Source organism: Lagopus muta, chromosome 4 (assembly GCF_023343835.1).
Source record: "Lagopus muta isolate bLagMut1 chromosome 4, bLagMut1 primary, whole genome shotgun sequence".
NCBI lineage: Eukaryota > Metazoa > Chordata > Aves > Galliformes > Phasianidae > Lagopus > Lagopus muta.
Window position 1 is genome coordinate 60,570,212 of NC_064436.1, and position 23,074 is coordinate 60,593,285.

The 23,074-nt window shown below is 36.5% G+C and overlaps 1 protein-coding gene across 8 annotated transcripts in view; it reads left to right on the forward strand.

Moving 5' to 3' along the window:
• SORCS2 (sortilin related VPS10 domain containing receptor 2) overlaps positions 1-23,074 on the forward strand; it is a 581,186-nt gene that overhangs the window by 468,602 nt on the left and 89,510 nt on the right. For all 8 annotated transcript variants that reach the window (XM_048942849.1, XM_048942847.1, XM_048942852.1 and 5 more), the window contains 3 exons: positions 7,770-7,934; positions 11,916-11,989; positions 21,180-21,244. In XM_048942849.1, coding sequence (XP_048798806.1) covers positions 7,770-7,934; positions 11,916-11,989; positions 21,180-21,244 — 304 coding nt within the window. The remainder of the gene's footprint in view (positions 1-7,769; positions 7,935-11,915; positions 11,990-21,179; positions 21,245-23,074) is intronic.

Below are 23,074 nucleotides of genomic sequence, written 5' to 3' on the forward strand. Positions count from 1 at the left end.
TTTAATGGTGGGAGACCAGGAAATGTTTGACCTCTCTCTTCATTAAATTAGATCAACACATATATGCAGCCATGTTTTTGTGTGCATCCATTATACAGTTTTGGAAGTGTTGTTTTGCATTTATGCTCTTTGATGTGTTTAGGCAGAAAATATTTGCAGGTTTACTGGAAATCTGCAGAATAACTTCTTGAATTAGATTAGTTGTGAACGCCCAAGCTAAAAAAGATCAGTATGTGCCTGTTCTGTCTGGGAAATAATAACATTTGTGGAGACGTTGGTAAGAAAGAACAAAACTTGCCCATTTCTGCTGTGCTATCCAAATCCTTTTTTTCCCTCCAAGTCACGCAAAATGCCCTTATTTTATGGGCAATATAAAACTTGGTTAGAGAACATTCCCCTGCTGTGACAAGAACTGGCCATATGTCTCCCCCAGTGCAATTCCCCACTCAAACTGCTGATTTAAAGCATACTGGAAAAACTATCCGATTTTGTTCCTGATTTATCAAAACACAAAATTTTCAATGGAACTATTTGAATATGTTAAATATCAATATGATAATAAACACAAATAATGAAATTTAACAAGAAATGTGGAAAAAGAAAAAAAATAACAATATTAGCTATCGTGTATTACTATTATGTACCTAATACATCTTTTGCACTTCTCCATGTGAGTTTAGCCTATGCTAAGAGGTTTGTTGGATATATTAATGTTATTCCCTACTAATTAACTACTTGTTCATAATAGTAACAATGTGTTTTGTAGAAGGTAAATAATATATGTCACTTAACTAGAGTTCTACTTTTTCAGAGAGCTGTTAAGAACGAGTAAATCAGTATTCCCAACAGCTCTGTGAGGTGGCTCTACAAGTAACACTCAAAATTTGCTGTTACAGAAAGAACTGTCTATGAAGACACTGAGTACTGTTTCTCCCTGTGCTGTGGCCTTTAGCATATGCACCCCCCTGATATGTTTTTAAACAAAGCATTCCTCAAGAACATTTGGCCTGACGCTCAATTTGGGCGGCAGTGAATTTTAGATTCCAGCAGGTTCCAACAGACGTGTGAAATGTGCTTGCTTATCCTACCCAACCCTTCTCCAAATAAGAAAACCGAAGACTGGAGCTGCAGTTAGCATCCCCCAGAGATTGATTCAGCATAGTCAGCATCTTTGAGGTGTTCAGCTATAGCAATCAGGCATATTTAAATAGTGTCAGTTACCAACAAGTGCAGTAGAACAAGATTTTTTGACTGGTCATCAACATCAATCAGAACTTTTGTAGTTGTTTCTCTGTGGGCATTTCTTACTGTGATATGTAACCAGCCATAAACTTGCTGCCTGTATGGTGAACGTTCTTGAAAAAAGGCAACTCTTTCAAAACTGTTTCCTTTTACTTGCAGAGCATGTAATTGCCTAGTTGCAGTTTAAGCCAGCTTTTTCTCCTTCATGTTGCTATAATAGCATGTTAAATGTTGACTCTGATGTTTATTTCCTTCTCCTCATGTTCCATTTGTAAACAAATTGTCCAGTTGGTAACCAGCTCATTTTGAGATCCTAAATTCTTAACGTTAGGATATTAAGTGTCTAACATGTTGTTTGTACAAGATAAATAATATGACAGGTTCAACTGTGATTCTCAAAATGATTAATGAGGTGGCCATAATACAGGGGAGCTGAAACTCTACTACCTGCTTTCCATTAGCCCCACCAGGATTGTTTCTCATAGCCTTTCATCATATGATTAGTAGAACAGACACTTCTTGGGAGCCCTCCTTAACATTCCCACCTTCCATTCCCTAATGGCAGTTCTCACAGAAACTAGCTGCTATATTGAAATGTATATGTTTGACAATTTGGAAAGGACTCCTTAGGAGAAAGGAAGTGCAAATTCTGGAAGAAGCTGTGAATGCTCACCATGGAAAGTAATAAACTATTCTGGGATATATATATGTATGAAAATGCATTTATGCAATTCAGTTGCACGCAAGTTGGCTTTCTAGATCTTCTCATTTTTCAGTGACTCATTAGTGATTATATTAATTAATAACTGTTACATCTAAAGGGAGTGAATTTGAGTGTGACTTCAAGGAGGACCTACAAGATTAAACTGCCAGCTGGAAGGCATTTTATTTTACTTTCTGTTTGGAATTACCCTGGTTTGATTCTTTATATATAGTTTTTTTACCACTGAGAGTAAGGGGACTGTATTTCTCTCTGCAGCTTTTCCACTCTTGAGTTATCAGGTCTTTCATACCATCCAGGAAAAAAAATCACAACCCTTGCCAGTCCACTTTGTGTTTTATGAATGCTGTCTGAGAAGCAACATCTCATTTACAATTGTCACCAGGAGCTAGAGTAATTTCTATATCAGCCAAGGACATCTAATAACACATAAATAATGTAAATTGTGAGAACAAGAAAAATAGATGACTTATTTACTTAATCTAAAAAAGGTGTGATTGCAGTGCTGTGGAGCTATATCAGTACTGCCTGAGATTGGCAGTACTGCCATGAAGACATGGAGTTTTATGTGCTGGTAGCAGGAGTTTTGGGGCTGGCCTGTGCCCAGCAGACTTGTCTCCCTCTCAGATAGCAACTTCCATCTGAGCATAACATTACATGTTCTTAATGGGAGTTAATTGACCTTACTGGGGATAGCTCATAAGTTTGAAATTAGTTCCATCTTTAAGTATTTTGCTGGAATGAGTCCAACACTCTTTATGATTAATTCCCAGTAGCCAAGTCCTCTATGTCCAGTGGGAGTTGCATCTACTGAAGGATCTGGAGAGATGCAGGTGCTTCCAGGTTGTGCCTAGCACCTCTTAAATAGCTGTTAAATGAACAGAATAGCCTTAAATGAACAGTTTCTTTATTTCAGTTTCTTACTCATCCTGAGTTGTATTTCTTTTTCCAAGTTCAGTTTAGAGTTAATATGGAGTGTCTTGATTTCAGATCATATACAGGATTACATAATTTAAAAAATGGTATTTATCACCTATCTTATCACTTACTGCAGAATTCTCCTGTGGCAAGTCTGATGATACAAGTCTAGAAATTTCATCCTGCTGGACTTCTGGATTTTATTTTTCTTTCTTTTTTTTTTTTTTTTTTAATATTAGAAAAAAGCAAAAGATAATAAAATCTATAATTATATGAGATCAGTTGCCAAAGCTGAAGAAGACAGCAAAACTGTAATATGTTAGAAGACTGCCTTGTTTCAGAGAAAGTGCTGATTAAGATCAAATTTATCTTCAGCTTACATTTTTATTGGACCTAAGCTTAGGGGAGGAGGATTATGTTTCAGAAATGGTGCAAATGATGCATGTTAATATCCTATGTTTATTGCCACTTAAAATTACAGCACAGCTTTGAATTGCTGCCAAGTCTATAGTTAAGACTCCATGGTAATCACTGTGATTATTCCAAGTTTTTGTGGTAATAGTGGGAAGAAGAAGTATGATGCCCAGACTACGGTAGCCTTAGCTGTCAGCATCTTTTTCTCCTTTGGGGTTCAGGATGTGATTCTACTCAGCAGAGGGAACAGGTAGACAATACACATTGGCCAATCAATCCTGAAAGAGAGATTAAATAGAAGTGGGTTTAATCACGTTATTTTCAGATTTATTTAGCTTTTATATTTCCTAACTATGTCACTAACTTCCTGAAACAAGAAAAAACATAGCTTTTCTTTATTTTTTTTGAATGCTTTAATTCCTATACTGACATGGTGTACAGTTTTTCATTTTTATTAGAAATCTCTTTTGCCCTCCTTCATGTTGATGTATATCATAGCTTCTTTTTATTGACTTTCTTGGTAATCTATGGGATATGTTTTCACCTTGAAATATTCTTTTACCTTCACTTATCTATTGGAAGTTGTAGGTATACACTTGATCTAGATGTATAACCCGCATATTACTGTGGTTTATTTAGCAGCTGATGAGAAATTAAGAAGTGAGGTCAGGGATAAACAGCATAACGTTAAGCTACAGTTTTTCTAAAAAAATATTAAGACGTTGACAAAGAGGGAGAAATGCTACTTAAAAAGCACAGTCTAAAAGAAGCTTAGGTGAAGTTTAGATGTGATTAAAATCTCTTCTGGTTTTTGGATACTAAATTATTCAAGCAGGTAGTTGTTTATTCCAAGTTAAAACCATCAGCAATCACTTTAAGCCAGCTCTCCAGATAGTATGTCCTAGTTGCATCCCTTCATCTGTTGCTAGTAGGAAAGTTTTGGTATTTTTTGTGTTTACAAAGTAAATAATACTTGTTGTGGAAAGCATTTAATGTGGGGACAATATTTGTTCTGGAATATTTTCCTCAGTAAGTAGTGCTAGCCAGCAGGCAAGTCTGAACTCCCTGTGTGTTAGCTGTGGGGAGCAAATCTGTATGCCTGGCACAAAATCATCGGTTTAAACTATGGAAATATAAATCAGAGCACTGAATGAAATTCAAAAATATTTCATTAAATGAATTATGATACGTGTGTGGATAAGAGTATGGTTAGGGACTCTCTTGTGTATGCTTAAATGTCTACAGTCTTCAAGCTACATTTTTTTTCTCTCAGATTTAACTCTGAAAGATGCATAATATATATTTTTAAGGACAGCATTAGCAAATCTCACAGTGTGTTTGCATTTCATTATATCTGACATTTTTCTTCAGACTTACATCTCCAGAATAATGTTCTCTGAAAAGCTGTTTTCTGGGTCCTTACTGTGGGTGAGAAGCAGGTGTGCCTACACACAAGGTTCATCAACAGTGACAACGACTCAACTTTATAAAATTAGTTCCTTTATTATTTGGAAGTCAATATTTTGGTATTCTTATAAGATTTACTGCGCTGAAAAAAGATAGCAGGAGTTTCAAACCGTAGGCAAGATTACCCTTCTCTTCAAGTACCTTTTCTGTACTTAATTTGTCTTAGTTGTATATGTATGTAGTTAGAGACATAAATAGAAGGAAAGGTAGATAATGACATTTCTGGAAATTATTTGGACTAGAAGACAGTATCCAAAGGTATTCCAAGAATTAAGCTTTCTATAAAGAATTAGCGCTGCTTCTAGTGATGCAGCATGGAAGAACTCACACACACTGCATGCTAAGCATGAATCTCATGACCAGCCTTGTGCACAGTCTACATATTAACATTCAAGGACATACCTGGGCAGGAGCTTCATCAGGATTTGTTGAGATCTCATTGCAGCATTGCATGTGGAATTTGCTTGGCCCTTTCACACAAGACCAGGTGTTTCTTTCTGTAATCTCCATATTAGCCAGCAGGTTTGAACATTAAGTATCTCAGGTAGAATGCAGGTTGTTTGAATTCCTTTATTTCTAAGGAAAATAAGATGTTTGAAGCCTAAGCTGCAGTTAGCAATGTAACAAGGAAAGTACAAGTCTCCACGATGAGCACAGGTACTTTTCTCAATGTTGTGATGCGAGCAAAGAGAAGGGAAGCACACTATAACCACATTCAATTTTAGTCTGGTGTCAGGTCTCCTGCAGAGAACTGCTGAATGAAGATATTAAAGGAATCTTTCAGTTGTGTACCTGGTTTGTGAGCCATATCCTTAGATTATATGTACTAGTAGATTAAACATATATTGTCTGAAGGGTTTACCCAGGATAAAGAAAGCCATGCACATTCTGGATGGCATTTGTGAAGGTGTCATTTATAGAGGCCAAACAATAAAAAAGACATCTTCATACTTTTGGGTAAAGTCATAATTAAAAATATAGAAAATCCTAGAAAGATTACTATCCTAGTAGCATAGCTAATCACCACAGATATGGCTTAATAAATATATGGTTTAATGGCTTAATGTTATAGGATGGGGTTTTGATGTGGATGAAATATATGTGTAAGTCTTTTTCAGCAATGTATTTCAATATGTGCTTCATTTGAGATATATAAAAATTATGCAGCAATTTGTGAAACTGTGCATGTGTTTCAAGTACAAGTGCACATGCTTAAGTATTCACTTTTTCCCCCAAGACTAATAGTGGTAAAGCCCAGACCAGCTGTCATATCTGTGCAAATCATTAGAAATTTTAATTTTTTGGACTAAGGCTTTACTTTAAAAAAAAAAAAAAAAAAAAAAAAAAAAGACTACATAAAAATTGTACCATTTCTTCTCATTTCTTCTAATATATTTACTTCCTTGTATTCATATTGTTCTAATGCTGTTTGCGTGACTGGTTGCCATTTATCTCTTAACAATTTACATTGACCGTAATGCAGTACTTAGGATTCTGTGGCGTCTTCTGCAACGTTTGCTGAGTATTTAAAATATGTTTTGATTGCAAGATTGTTATTTTTTTTTATTGTTTTTGCAGAGTGAGCTAAATAGATGCCAGCTGGCATTTTGAAAATCTTTGTTTTGTTTTTGTTTTTGGGCTATCAGTGTGTAAAGGCACCTTTTTGCTTGCAAGCTGGGCCTATTTGGTCTAGAAAAGCAATAAAAATGAGTACTCATATTGGCATTTTTTAACTATGCTATGACATGTTAGTGAACTGCAAAAAGTGAAGAAAATGAGAAGAGTGTAATTCTGATTATGTGAGAGAATTTCTTTGTTACTGAAAGCCTGATAGGATGTTCAAACAAGAGAAGAGCTCAAGCTATTAATATGTTTGAGTTAAGGTATTATCTGGACATAAGAAAGAAATGCAAATAACCGAGTTACTTACTTTTCTGCATCAAAGTACAGAGAAATAACAAAAAGGAAAAAAAAAAAAAGAAATATCTTTCTACTCAAAGAGTTTCAGCAGAACTTGAAGCAATGGAGAGATACTAGAAATTAGTTCGTCCTCATGGTGAATATTCTGATATAACTATAGCAGTGATTAGATTTTTACATTTAGTATTTATGAATGCAGCCTCACTAGAAGAGGTGATGTATCTATATGAATATGTTAAAATGAGTCATTATTAGTTTTAACTCCTTTTAGGTTATCTCAGGATTTTCTCATGTGGCATCATGAACCTTGCATGAGGACCAAAATCTAAGGCTGTCACTCCGAGTACAGATGAGGATTGTGATCAGTTTGGTGCAATTTGCAAGGGAAGTTATAGATTTTGAAGGAGGGAAGATTTAGGTTGCATATCAGGGGGAAGCTCTTTACCAAGAGAGTGGTGAGGTGGTGCCCAGAGAGGTTGTGGATGCCCCGTCCCTGGGGGTGTTGAAGGCCAGGTTGGATGGAGTCCTGGGCAGCCTGATCTAGTATTAAATGTGAAGGTTGGTGGCTCTGCCTGCGCCAGAGTGATTGGACATTCATGATTCTTGAGGTCCCTTCCAACCTAAGCCTTTCTATGATTTTCATGTTCATAGATTTGGACAGGGAAGATTAATAGGATGATGTCTTAGATACCTTTTAGGATTTTTTTCCACACAAGTTTGAAAGATGGGGTATCACAGAATCACAGAATCGTAAGGGTTAGAAGGGACCTCCAGAGATCATCGAGTCCAACCCCCCTGCCAAAGCAGGTTCCCTACACCAGGTTGCACAGGTAGGCATCCAGGCAGGTCTTGAACATCTCCAGAGAAGGAGACTCCACCACCTCCCTGGGCAGCCTGTTCCAGTGCTCCGTCACCTCACTGTAAAGAAGTTCTTGCGCACATTTGTGTGGTACTTCCTATGCTGCAGTTTCCGGCCGTTTGTATGCACAAATTCTGACATTTAACACAAGAAAAAATGAATAGGCTTTCTTCCTGTTTCAGAGAAAACAGTCTTCTAAGTGAATGTGTTGTTGTTGTTGTCTTTTAGATCATTCTTGTAAGTTCTTCCCATAATGACCGTGACCAAAGCCTTTTCATAAGCACAGATGAAGGAGCTACATTCCAGAAGCAACCCATTACTTTCTTTGTGGAAACTCTTCTCTTCCACCCAAAAGAAGAAGACAAAGTACTTGCTTACACAAAGGAAGGCAAGGTAAGCCATGAACATATTCTGTTTGAAGTTTAGCAGCTGTGTCATTAAAAGGATATGAAACTTTTGCATTGTGCTGCTGAATGTTGGGGTTTATGAAAGCAGTTATTCAGAAAGAAGCCATATTCAGTGTTTGAGAAGCTTATTTGTATACTTATTTCATTTATGTCAAATTTTTTGCTTTGTGGTAGTTTCAATCCTGTCATTTTCAATTGATATGGTTATTGGTACTATTTATCCTTCTGTATAATAAATGCTGCCTCTGAAATGCACCTCTCCCTAGAAAATGACCATAAGCAACTGCTCATTAATTTATAACATAGTAGGAAGTTAATGAAGCTGAAATACTGCCTTCAAAGGCCTTTCATGGGATGTAAAATAAAATAAACTGTTCAATCATACAGCAGAAGAGTACTTAGGGAATCACCAAATCTGTAGAAACGTAGAATAGTTCTCTCTCATGATATATTTATAATACATTCAGTAGTTGTATTATATAGTTTATGCATTTTGGCCATCTTTTTTTTTTTCTGGCTGTATTATAAAATCATCTCTCTGGGTGGGTACCACTAAACACCAGTGAGTGAGCACACACTGTAAAAAGTGTCATTCATCTCTTTTTCACAGTGCCCAAACTACAGCTTTAAAGTCACTGCTGTTCTGGTTCTGATAGTGCTGTTGCCTCACCTTTACTGTAACTCCTTTTTTTAAGCCAAAATGAGACAAACTCCAGTCCATTTCAGTCCTTGTCAGAGATCACAAAGGGTTTATATATGGTTGGTGAGATTACTATGACTAAGTTGCTGCAGCCAACTGCTGCACTGACTTCAGTTACATTATATCATATTATATTATATGACATGCTATATGATATGATATATTATATTGGGGATATTTTCAGGGGTATTTAAGTTAATAGCTGATCCCCAGTTTGTGTTCACAGGTATTTGCAAGTAAGGATGGAGACAGTATGAAAAAGATTAACAAACCAAACACAGTCTCTTTTCTCGTGGAGTGTTTTATTTACCAGCTTGAATTCTAACTCATAACACAATTAGCCATTACAAACGTGATGAATACCTGTTATATGAACAACATGCCTCAGGAAAGCTACAAGTTGTGAAAAGCCAATGTTATGAAAAGTGCCATTTTCAGTTTGACTTTTGTTTCTGATGATTGACATGATCCCTGAGTTTTGTTTAGATATGAGATCAAATGACTCAAAAAATGAAGTGGCAGATTTTTTAAGTGTCATAGTGTGATGGAGAACATTGACCATCCACACACAACCAGTCAATAAAAATATTTGCCAGAAAAGAGAAGGGATTAGGAGCTCAAAGCAAGGCATTTCCTTTGTGTTTTGAGAAATTACATGTGATATGGAAGTTTTCAGGCATTTTATACATGGATAGCCTCCCAAAGTAGTGATAGTATTACTTGCCACGTTAAAACACAACCGGACAAAAAAATACAGAGCAGTCAATAAAGAATAACTTTTCAGTAGTAGCAGGAACATTTTAGTTAATCTAATAGACTTCTCCCAGGGTTTTGGTATGACACTAAAGAGAGTCAACCATAAGGGCGTACTGGACAATCCCTACATCTTTACCTGAGATGTACAAGAATGAAGGGTGCCATTGACTATAACTGTACAAATAACCTGCCCAGTTGTATAAGGTCCTTTGTGTAAGATCTGACATATTTGGCCTAGCAGAAAGAGGAAGATGAAGTGATATTGGCAAAGGAGGATTTGAAAATCAGAATTGTGGCTTGACACAAAGTCAGTGTACTAAAACCAAAGATATCCAGAGAGGGTGTTAATCTGAATTTGACCTGGGGAGATTGTATACTTTGGATTTTTGAGTTAACTAATACTATTTTCAATGAAATAAAATCATATCAAACAATGACACGATCTAAACTCACTAGAATCCATTCTCTCCTGTTACTCAAATGATTTCTTGCAAAGGCTCTTTGCAGACGTACCAGGAACATAGGATTGTATCCTTTGTAAACAGCAGTCATCGAATCTTCTCTGTCTACTGGAGCATCGCAGCCTGTCTCACAGCTTCTGATTTGATTTACTTCTTATTCTCTATTGCAATATCAGCATTGTTCTTTCATTCAGAACCCTAGATTTTATTTAAATACAGCTCTAGCCTCTGGCTGACACTATAAATGAATGCAAATCTAGTCAATGTAGTTGGACTAATCCATTTACTGCCTCAAATCTATACTCCCTTTTTCTGGCTATCTCAGTTATAATGAATAACAATCAGCTATTCACTGAGTCTCGATAAATTCTTTTTGATTTTTAAGACTCAACAGAGATATGGTGGATTTTAATTGTTCACTAAGAGTCTGTAAGGGTGGGAAAACTTAGGGGTACATTTTCCCCAAGCCATTCTATGATTCTATGATTTTCAATTTCTTTTAAAAGTGATTCCTTACATCTATGAAGTGAGCAATAAGAAGCATCTATTAGAAGTATTTTCTGAAGCCAGAGATTTTAGCTGGTCACTGTTTCCACCTCATCTATAAACTTATTTGTCAATTTTATCGTGTGCACCTACTATAAAGCAAAGTCCACATGGATCTTTTTTTTCATTTCAAAGAAGCTGAATGTGTGCTAAGGTTAGGTATGCATTATTTTTTATTTATTTTGAATAGTATATCAGTTAAAAATCTATCTTGGTTTTGAATATGCCTTCTTATTCTTATTTCATTCTCTCTTTCAGTCAGACTGTAAGGTCTTTTCACTACACTGAACCAAACTGGTTTTTGTCTATGCATCAACTAGGTCAATATTATTGTAAGCAGTCAGAGTCCTGACCATAGTTTCTTACCACAGCTGTGATTTGCCTGCTTTAACTGATTGTGCAGTGGAGTAAAGCCCAGTAATTGTTAAGTACAGAGTAAGTAGGGAAGAGGATGTTTTAGTTCTAACTCAAATTTAAGGAAATTTACCCATGGAGTTTATGTTGAGGGAAGTTATCTAAGGTTTTACATAGTGATATAGCTATTTTTCTCTAGTAAAGATTTATTCATTGCAGTTTTTTACATTTATCACTGAACTTGTAATTTTAAAACAAGCATTTTTTTACTAATCCTCATATGACTCTCCCTAACAGTTGGTGACTGAACTGGTGAATTATTGCCACATCAAAATAGAGCAATTTTACTTGCATTTTTTCCCTGTTAGAGATATTAAAAGAAAGCCTATCAGATGGAAATTGGATTAAATAAGAAATGCATGTAGACAGCAGGGGGCTCTAAGCATGTCTTTATAGAAGTATGGTAGGTGTTTGCTAATTTAAGCAGAGGAAACACATTATGAGATAATGTGAAGAAAATAAAGAAAGAAGATTCTTAAATAACTGCTTTATCTCCCATTTTATGCAGGGAAAAAACTGCTTTCATGTCTACTCTGTTGATACCTGTCCATATTGCTAGTATTTGCAGGGATGAGTTGGAGAAGTCTTCAGAGGGAACTGCTGCCTCTACTTAGTGACCATTTCTCACCTTTCCTTATCAAATCTCTATAGAATTTCTATTCTATTTGGTCCTATTTTAGCAGAGTTTTTAATCCAGTGACTTCCTGTCTTAAGTGTGTTTAGTAGAATTAAAGATTGAAAAATAAAATAAGCATTTGTTTGTTTTGTCAGTGGATGGAAAGGAGAATATAAGTGTCCTTGTACCCTCTCTCTTTTGTAACTTTGCTGGTATCAAAAAGAATCTGATCTGAAATTGATTATGAATTATTTTCATGGTAAACAAGTAGATACTATCACCAAGTTTCATTCTTTGTATATTGTGTTTCAAAAGATTTTCTCTGTGAAAAGGTATTACTGTGAAAATCGTGGAGAGTTCCTGGAAATTATTTTTTTATTCATATGCAATCATTTTAATAGTGACATAGACCTCTCTTTAAGATGTACATCATTAAGTTTCCTCTCATCTGATTTTTCTTGTTTTGTTTTGTAGGTTTATGTATCCACTGACTTGGGGAAAAAATGGGTCCTTCTTCAGGAACGTGTTTCAAAAGATCATATTTTTTGGTAAGAAAACTGTTACCTTCCAGATTAAAAAAGTGAACAGGAAATATATTTCATTCTAATCAAGAAGGATATTTCCAGAGGTGCCGATAACAACAGCAGGACCCTTCATGTCTTTTGCAAATTCAGTATGTCAGCACTGCTGCATCCCCTATTGCAAATTCGTACTCAGCAGTGGCTGTGCTGAGTGTCAGTGTATATAGGGGTTACAGGTCTGGATCTATGGAGCCAAAGATTAAAGAGAACTGTAATGTCCAATGAAATTGCTTTTTGTTTTAGTGGTAAAATTGATCTTTAGAGAGGAGAACAGTCTTTTTGCAGAGAAAAATCTATAACATTTTTTTAAGAAAGGTTGAATCAGACCTTTTAACTGGAGTCGTATATAAACTTAGGGAAACTGATGAAAAATGTGACTATAGAGTACACATAAAATTGTTTTATTTTCAGGTCAAATATTTGGCTGTCTCTTTGGCAGATAGATTTAAGCAGATAGAAATTTTTTTTAAGGATAAACCAATGCATATATTTCCTACAAGTAAATTATTTGCAAAATATGTAACTTAATTTAAAATTAAACTTTGCTGGTATTTTTAATTGATTTCACCTTTTGAAGTGGTCAATTTGCACACTTCTATTTATTTTCTATGGGAAAAATCCAGAGAATGCCATTTCTCACATTTTAGTTCAATGTGTTAATAAAGGCTGTGCATAAACATATAATTATCAATTATTAGTATATTTTTATTACAGAACTAATCATAACTTGCTGATCACTTTCCTTTTCCAAATGGCTTTTGATTTTAGTTCTAGAATTGTCCTTGCAGAAATCATGGGATTTCTTCATACTTCCAAGCACTTGTTTTGTTCTGCAGTCTCTTTACTATCCATACTTTTAGAAAAACAGCCTCTGGTAACACCACTCTGATTTACTCCAGTTTGTCTCAACCTTTTCTGCTGAATGATTAGAATCACTGTGAAACATATCCTTACCAAAAAACTTACTGCTGCATATAGCAGCTGGAACGTTACAGGCAAAATGCTTCACTCTCAACTACCATGCAGATGGTATAATCACTTAGAAGTTACACTGTGGGTCAGAAGTGTCATATCTGCCTAAGTAAAATTGCGTAGAATGTAAACTAGGAAGACATTCAGCTCAATCTTTAATTAAATAAACTTTTAAAATGCGTGCAGCCTGAAAACCATTCAAGTCACTAGCAAGCACATGCTTAAGATTGTGTCTGTATTTTGCTGTATATCAGAATCCTTATACTTATTTATAGCATTCAGACACAATCAGGGAAAGCATCCCAGAACTTTGACAGAAATAACTCCCGTTTTTTATTTCAAAAAAATGTTTTTACATAAATGTCACATTCCTCTCAGTTAAGAGTAATAAATTCTGAGAGCTTGTACATTTATAACCATTAGAAATAATTTGTAGGTTTTTCTTTACCCCTTTTCTGTGCATAGATCTCTCTGACTTTTCTCGAGAATTGTATGGGCCAGCAACAGCAAGAATTTAGGGGCAGATGTTTAGCACTGCCCCCTTCTATTAACCTTAGTAAGCACCGTATCACGTGGGATGTTGAGTACGGAAAGAATCTGCTGAGAATGGAGGGTTGTGTGTGATGGCATTTCTGTGGAAGTTCTTCTGTCATTCTAGAAAACTTTCTACTATTTCAGGGCTTTCATTACCTGAGTTATCATAGGGCTGGATAGAAACCAGTGTTTGTGTAGTACTCTAAGAGCTGTAAGAACATGAGCTTCATCAGGCCTTGGCTACTGGGGAACTCTCAGCTGAGTCCAGTGGATGGACCACTCACTGGAAATGGAATTAACTGTATGGCTGCAGTCAGTTGCGGTCAACAGCACAGTGTCCAAGTGGAGATTGTTGATGAGTGGTGTTCAGGGCTCAGTGTTGGGACTGGTGTTATTTAACATCTTTGTAGGCAACATGGACAGTGGGATGGAGTGCACCCTCAGCAAGTTTGCAAATGACACCAAGCTAAGTGGTGCAGTTGACATGCTAGAGGGAAGGGGTGCTATCCAGAGGGACCTGGACAGGCTGGAGAAGTGGGCCTGTGCCAACCTTACGAAGTTCACCAAGGCCAAGTGCAAGGTCCTGCATCTGGATCAGGGCAATCCCAAGCACATATACAGATTGGACAGGGAATGGCTTGAGAGAAGCCCTGAGGAAAAGGGCTTTCGGGTGTTAATTAATAAAAGACTCAGCATGAGCTGGCAATATGTGCTTGCAGCCCAGAAAGCCAACCATATCCTGGGTTGTATCAAGAGAGGTGTGACCAGCAGATGATTATTCTGCTCTTGTGTGACTCCACCTGGAGTACTGCATCCAGTTCTGGGGCCCCCAACACAAGAAAAACATCAGGCTGTTGGAGCAGGTTTAGAAGAGGACCATGAAGATGATCAGAGGGCTGGAGCACCTTCTCTATGAGGACAAGCTGAGAAAACTGGAGCTCTTCAGCCTGAAGAAGAGAAGGCTCCGGGGGTAATTTATAGCAGCATTTCCAGTACCTTGAAGGGGGCCTACAGGAAAGTTGAAGAGACTTGTTAGAAGGGCATGTAGCAGCAGGACAAGGGGAAATTATTTTAAATTGGAAGAAGGTAGATTTAGACTAGATATTAGGAAGAAATCCTTCACTGTGAGGGTGGTGAGATACTGGAACAGGTTGTCCAGTGCGGTGGATGCCCCCTCCCTGGAGGCATTCAAGGCCAGGCTGGATGGGACTTTGAGTAACCTGGTCTAGAGGGAGGTATCTCTACCTACAGCAGTGGGGGTTGGAACTACATGATCTTAATGGTCCCTTCTAAACCAAACCATTCTATGATTCTATGAATATGTAGCATCTGCTACATTAAAGGTATGTGAAATGAATTAAAATTAATTTCTTATCTCTCTATGAATTACGGCATGTGTCTTGCTGATAATGGCTGGTTGTGCTGAGCTCATTTTGTTTTCTTCTTTAGTATCCACTAAGCTTTTCCACAATATAGAGGTTGACAGGATAGCCCAGGATTTTTATTTCAGCCTGGTAACTACAAATATCCTACAAAATATTTTCCTGTGCTTTTCAAAAATAATTTCCTGCTCCTGTGCCTCCAGCAGCAGTTGGATCTTCCTGCATTTCCTGGAGAAGCACTTTTTTTACCCACTGAAAATCTAAATGCAATGAATTTAATGTAATGTCTTGTGTATTTATATTCTGAGAAGGGCAGTGGGGACTGAGTAGTTTAAACTATTTATGTTCAGATCTTATACTGTAGGTTTATAAGCAATATATTTAAATAATCTTCTAGGCTTTATTTGCTTTTCAAGTATTCTAGTCTTTCCATTAAGTGTTTCTACAGATTTAACGTATGGAATTTGGTCTTTCATTATAGTGGACCCTAATGGAAAGATTATTGATATCACAGGAAAGTGTATGCTATCATTTCTGTTTTAGCAGCACAGAATATTTTCATCCATCTGTGATTTAGTGTGGCATATTTTTCCCCCTTCTCAGCTGTTTTCCCAATTTATTTCATTTGTATTTTTGGACAAGAAAGTTGACTAATCCTTCACAGAAGTTTTACTTCCCTTAGCAACTTAGCAGGCAAAAAAAAAAAAAAAAAAAGGGCTATAGAGTCTGCAAATAGATGTAAAGATGGCTGTAAAACTTATGTATTCTAGACATTTATTTCTTTTTCTTTGTTTGGAAAGTTGAAAGGAAAAATCAAAATATAAGGAAAAATAAAATTAAAAAAACACTTTTTTTTAAGTAAGCTTCCATGTGGAAGTACTGAAAACAAATGCTCTGACATTATTCATTGAGAAGCTTGCTTAAATTTTTCAAGGGAAAGTCATGACATACAGATTTGAAATTAAGTTCAAACATTCTGTTTAGTATCAGTGCAATTAAAAACAAAATACTTCATTTTGTATAAACACTTCTAAAATGGTTATTTCTTCATAAGTACTAGCTGAAAGTTTTATTATGTGAAAAGTTTGAATTTTGATAAAATTCTTCTGCTTGAAAATTAAGAAAATTTTTGTTACCACGACCAGTTTTACTGCTGCATTCAAACTATCACCAACTGTTGCTGTAATGTGGAAATTTCTATTGAAGTGGTGTTGATAGTGCCTAACACTTGGAAGTACTTTTGTCAGTTCTTATATGTCTGTCAGAGAGAATGCAGAGAACTCTAGAAATAGAATTCTATAAGCTGTCCCAGCAAAACATTGAACACCCACATGTCATATGGTATGTAATTGGTTTTATATGTTGAAACTATTCTTAAAAAAAAAAAAAAAAAAGTAAATTATGTGGTAATGGTCCAGAAGAAGAAAGAATTCTGCAATTTGGGATTCTTCTGGCTCTTCTGCAACTCTTTTTGGTCTCTGAGGATTATGCACCAGTCAAAACAGAGCATAGAAATACATAAGCGAAGCATAGATTGTGAATCAGCTGTCTATGCCAACACAAATATACCCCAGGACAGTAAGTCTTGAATCAGTAATTTCTAGAGAATTAGGTCAAGCATGTTTTCACTGACATTTTGTCTGGAGCCTTAGAAATGGAGTATGTGGATCCTGTGCTGTATCTGTCACTCTTATTTTTAGATATTGGTTCTCCATTTTCATGTGAGGTGCAAACATAAAAATAAAAAATGAGCGTATTTGGGTAGGGCAGCTGTTCTCTGGAGATGAAGTTCTGTTCTTATCGTGAAATCCCACATGAGCAATCAGTCATAGCTGTAGCCATTAATGTCAAGTGCAGCAAGTTCCTGCCTATTTAAGTGTCAGGTGAAAGAGTGGGTTTTAGAGGTGTTATGCCCCAAAGGAGAGAAATGGAAAGAGGATTCCATTGAGCTTTTAATGTTGAATTTTGTGTGAAAGGCCCTAGTGTGGGAAGCCAGGGATCTGCATGGGCAATCATTCTTATGTTTGACTTAATCACTTAGGACAATATTCGTTCCTATTTCTATCTGTCTGGTGATGGGGCTGGCAGTGGTAGTCACATAAGAGTGGCAGAAATAATGGTTTTTTATTAAAAAGTATTTAGGAATAGGGAGGAAATAAGAAGTAGCAAACATTGACTGTGTAAGGTATCGACTGAGTCATTGCAACTGCATGATTCAAAGCAGATATGAAGAACATAAGGCCTGAAACATAAATCTGTCACAACTGAATGACTTCAGTTTGTATAAATCAAGTTGTAGCTTTGTCTCCGTGTAATTAGGTTGCCAAGAGTCAACTCTGTATTATGTTACTCAGAGAAAGCATCTATGTGCTTTCAACTTGTTTTCTAAGCAAGAATTCTAATGTGAAATACTAGAAATCAATCAGAGCAAACTTGGAACTTACTACCTTTTGGATAAAGTTCTTGTTAAGGGATTATAAAGGGTGCAGATAGAGGACACTTGCAAGTATTTAGAGGGCCTTTGTTTGGAAACTGAGCCACATCAGCAAGCAGGTTTGTATTGATTTGGTTTTGTTTTCATGTGGTATATTGGAAGATATCCCTTCATTATTATGCATTCAAGTGAACTGGATTGAATATTTAACAGTGAAGAGACCTACTGGACACAGGGGAGACTCTAGATGGTCAGTGTTTTCAACAGCTGTTTCCCTACAAAATGAGGCCAGACTGCAGAAGTAAAATACAAAATCATAATTGTCATATAAGAGATTAATGCTTATGATTCACATTTTGAGATGTGTGTTACACATCAGTGGTAAATTTTATTCGTATTGCTACATAAATCTGAAATTCTAGGCAGGCATTGGTGTTCTTCTAGTATTGCATGCAACTGGAATAAGAAATTACTGGGGTAGTCTGGGAGGAAGAGAGGTAGCCAAATAAAATAGGAGTTTATTAAAATAATGCTGAATGTCTGTTAACTGACATTCTCAACAGAAAACTCTAAATTTTTTGTTCTTAGAATTTTAGCATTATTATTAAAAAATTAAAAATACCTAATGGCTGTATCACAGAGTATATATTCCTAGGCAGACAAAGGCAGAGGCAGAGACCTTGTTAGTCCACTCTACTGTGGTTGGATGTACATCATGCCTGCACCTTCACATCAGTGAGGCAACTTCACATCAGTGCACCACAAAACATGAATGTCTGGCTGCATGATCAGATGGTTTCAGAAATGGAAAAACAGTCCCCAAATTACATTCTGATGAATTATCTTTCCCAAGAGGCTCAACGTGGTGTCAGACAGGCACTGGTGCTAGCACATGGGAGGTGATGAGAACTTGTATTCACAGGAAAGGGAAAAAGCATATTGAGGCTGCCTATATTTGCACCACCCTGCAATGGAGTCAGGCTATTTTCCTTCTGAAGTGTTGTAACCATAGTATTATGCAATTGGAAGTGCTGACATGTTGCACTTGCTTTATCCAGCACAGTATACTTGTTAAGAGATATTTCACTTCTGAAGGAACATTTTTCTGGTCTAAAATTAATCTGCTTCTTTTCATTGGACTTTTTTAAGTGTTTAGCGTAAAACATGGAAACAACTTAAAGCTGAAGATTCCAAATTCAGTGGCAAGCCCTCTTTAACCGAAATAAAGCAAACAAACAAAATGGTCTTAGACTGCTGAGATTTTAAAACCTTAGTTGCAAACTACTGTGAGAAGAAAAGGGAGTGAATTCTAACCAAACCAAAAACCCTGCTGACATGGAGAAAAATAGTTCCCAAGAAAGTGCTTCTTGTACTTAAAACTTAAATTCCTATTTGAAAAGAGAATTTGATGGTGGAACTCAACTATCTAAAACTAGATATCCATGGGTATAGCTTAATGACATAGAGAGAGAGAGAGAGAGTGCTGTGGCTTCCATCTTTGCAGGGCTACCTTTAAATTAGGCAGTTCCCAGCACTGGGACATGGTTAGCTCAGGGGGACATCAGAGGCAGTGAAGGAGAAGCAATGCTGAGGATTCAGAAGGGGAGCGGGTTAGGCTGGTAGAACACTGAGCAGAAATACTTGTCAAACTGCAGCATGGAGTTGTCACCCTGACCTTTCTATATAATCAGTGGACATCACAGGAGGTGATCCAGCTGGTTTCAGAAGAGAGGAATTTACCCTCTGGAAGTAATGGTTCTCTGGTTCACTGAAGGATAGTTTCAACAGGGATTATAAGGGAAGTGTCAGAACTTCAGAGTGAAGGAGATATTACTTTTTCCTGTCTGAGCTAAGAATCACTTGCCTTGTGATTTCTTTTTCCACATCCACTGAAATAAAAATCCAAAGGAGATAAGTAAATCTAGGTTGGAGGCTGTCATGTTCTCTGTATGTGCAGTATTCATTGACACAGATCAGTTGCAAACTCGTGCACTACAAGACTGCATTGGAAATGAGATTAGGCATCACTTGTGCCAGCTGCCATTGTTAGGAGGAACATGGTAGGGATGAGATCGTTGTCACTTTTGAAAGAAGTGTGAAAAGCTGAAGGTATTGACAAATATCTCAAACCATGCTCATGTGTGATGAATTAGAGATAGAAGAGGTAGTTTCACAAGCACCATCAAATTACTTCTGCATTATTGATGCCAGTCTGTATGTCAGGCTGAGCCTTGAAAAATTTCAGCCCTTAAGTTTCTTTTAGTTTCTAATTCAGCTGCATGAACAAAAGATATTCAGCAAATATCATTTTCTTCCTTCAAAGATTTGACTGCAGAAGAGATAGCAGGTTTGATCTGATGTGATCATCTAGAAGAAATAGACAGTGTACAATGAGAAAAGTAGCCCACAGATCCTTCTGTTCAGATAGACTCTTATTAGATCAAAAAGAATATAATGTCTTTTCTGATTTAATGTGTTGTCTCCAAAATGCTATAATAGGTTTTGTTTCTGAGATTATTTCTTTGTGAGTGCAGGACTTTTCCATACAACTACTAAATAATTCCCACTGGAAGTTTCTTTCACATCTTATGGCTTGGCAGAACCTCGTTCTTCTTCCTCCCTTTCCTTCTTCAGACTGGTCATTTATCTTATTAGGGAAAAATGACAATGTGATTATTTCTGGTTGTTATGCAGCAGTGGAAATCATCCAGTCTCTTCCCCCTGGTCTGCATTCCCAAGGAACCACCAATTACTGTGTCTGAGTTTTCTCCACTTCTCATAAATCAGTTATGAAAATCATTAAACAGTGATGTAATTTCAATGTGAAACATAGCCTTAATGCATTTGATTATTAATAATTGTTTCAAAACAATCATTTTTCTCTAAATAATATAATGGACTTTTTTAATATCTGCATCCACCTACACTTTGTTGCTTAATGCAGTCCTTTTACATGTCTGCAGATCACATCTACTGGCACGATGGGCTCTTACAGTGCGCCAGATTCTGCTTTGTTTTGCATGACTGTCAGCTCAAAGCTTTCTCTGTAGAAACTGCCTGACTAATGACAACGTAATGTCCAGATTAAGCCACAGCTGTGGCTGGTGTTCTTAGGTTGGGATGGGAGCCCTCAGGGCAGAAAATTCATCCTTTGTTTGAGCGTATTTAACATGGGAGATATTGAGAGAAAATCAACCGGTATAATCAGTACACCTTTTCAGTGTTAAACTGTGCCTTGATCAGTTCTGACTGAATTTCCTTCTTGGGATATCCTTCTCCAAAATATTCTTCGTTTTCCTCCTTTATCAAAGCAGAATTTGCTCTTCTCTTGAATATACTTAGCAAAGATGTGTCAATTAGTTATGGAAGGCGTGTGTCAAATGCATGACATTTCTAATTAGAATGAAATCCACATATTTTCTAGCCCAATATCTGCCTTGTATTCTCAAATGTCAAAGGTAATTGTAACAAGATGCTCTAAAGCTTTCCATGTGCATCTCTGTGCTTATTTATAGATAAATTTATGATTATAAAGTTTTGTTTCCAATTTCATACTGTTTCTGTTATTTTCTCCAATTGATATTGGGATCCTACTTGTATGTGTATTTTAGTAAGGGAAATTTGAAAGAAATTTAAGAAGAAAAATGTAGTATCAAATACAGACAAAATGGTTTCCATCTAATGTTTGTAATATGACGTTTTTACTGGAGCTTATTTTGATGTCCCAGTTAGAATGTTAAAGCTAGTTAGTATGAAATCCTCTCTCCCTTCTTCCATCCACATAATTACTATTCTGTAACTGGCTCTGCATAACTTGATTTCATTATGTTCTTAGGGCCGTTGCTGGAGTTGATGGAGACCCTGATTTAGTTCATATGGAAATTCAGGACCCCAGTGGAGGTATGCAAATAAAAACATTATCAATTGATTCCCCAGTGTATAGTCATTTCTCTTTTGTTCTGGGGGCTTTTTTTGCTTTTTTTGCTTTTTTTTTTTTTTTTTTTGTTAGAAGAAGTGGACATCAGATTCTTTCTCTGTTTATCTGTAGTCAGTAAAGCTAAAGCTGTCTTGTTATATAAAAATATAGTTTAATTTGAAATTTACTTTTTTTCCACTCTGAGACGAATTGACGTCAAGATGCTATGCTCCGTTGAAAATGTCCATTAATAGTGAAATTTGTTTTGGCAGTTACACATTGAACATTTTTTCCTGATTTGCAAATAAAACTGGCAATGTAGCGTTAGTGCTGGATAAGTGTCTGTTAAAGTGGATCGTTACATATGGCAGTCCTACTGAACTAACCACTGTCTCCCAGAATTTCCTCATGTTACAGCATCCAGTACACTTTGAGACTTCAAAAGCAAAATAAATGAAAAAAACAGAATAGCAGTCAGGATGTGCTGTACTAACAAGTCACCATGATTCCAAAAGTTGTATGAGTTCTCATTGCCAATGAACTCTTGAAAGATGATTTAATTCCTTGAATCAGGTCATCTAAATTCCTGTGTGGTCTTATAAATTAGTTGTAAATGATGCATAATTTGACTTTCCTCAATCCAGTACCTTGTCTTCATTTCAGCCATATAAAAAGACAGAGTTAACGTATTAAAATCTTGATGACAAATTTTCTAAACCTTTTGTGAATGAGGATTCTCAGACTTGCTGAGCCTCCACAGCCCCATCAATTGCTTTGTGTAGATAGAGTGTAAGAAGTTTGTTTAGGAGCTTCGTGGAATTTATGCATATATTTACTTATTTTAATTTAATAGAAACAGTAGAGCAAGATAAAACTCATGAAATATTTATTTCCTGAAGTTCTCAATTAATCGACCTTGTGCACTTAAGATCAATACAAGCATTGCCATTGATTTTAGTGGAAAGAGTATCTTGTGCAACTATGTTTGTCCTGTGAACTACAAAGAGCTGCAAGACTGTGATTGCGCCTTGCTGTAGTTGCTCAAATATGCTTATGAAGAGGACTTGGAAATAAGAAAGAGAACTTGAATTGACTCTAGCTGCCTTTTAAACAGATCCAGATTTTAAAACAGATATTTGTGTTGAGCACACTGGTTTGGCCTTTTCCAATAAAAAGCCATAATACATGAAATGCATTTCCTACCACATTACAAAAATAATGAAGGATGTGCATGTGGATGTATTATTTACTCTTTCACACTGGAGCATGGAGAAATCAGTAGCCTGAGCACAAGATCATGCACATAACCATTTTCTCACTGAGTTTGTTAAAGTCGTAGTTTCTACTCAGAGGCTTGTGGCATGGTTGAGCTGTACACGTGCTTGAATCTGGAAGAAGGTCATTGGGCTGCAGCTGTTGTAAAATAAGATCCTGACTCTTCTCTTGCTGTTCAATGAGAACAGATTGCATAAAAGATGCAGCTTGCACCTAGCTGGACAGGAAGAGAGGACATAGCCTTCACTGATATAAATCACTGCAGGCTTTTTCAGGAAGGTATTAACTCACACTATAGAAGTCCTGCCCCAGCAGCACAGTTCCAATACTGTGTGTTGGCTTTTCTACACAGCTTTGAAAATAGCCTTTAAAATCCCATACCCTGTCTATTAAACTGTGTCTGATTCTCTTCTCACTTATCACAATTTTATACTGAGACTGATCTATTGATTTCAGTTACACTGTGTAAGGATGCTGCTTCTTTAAAGGAGTAATTTTGCTCTGTGCATAGGTTAACTGAGAAAAGAGGCTCCTTCTAT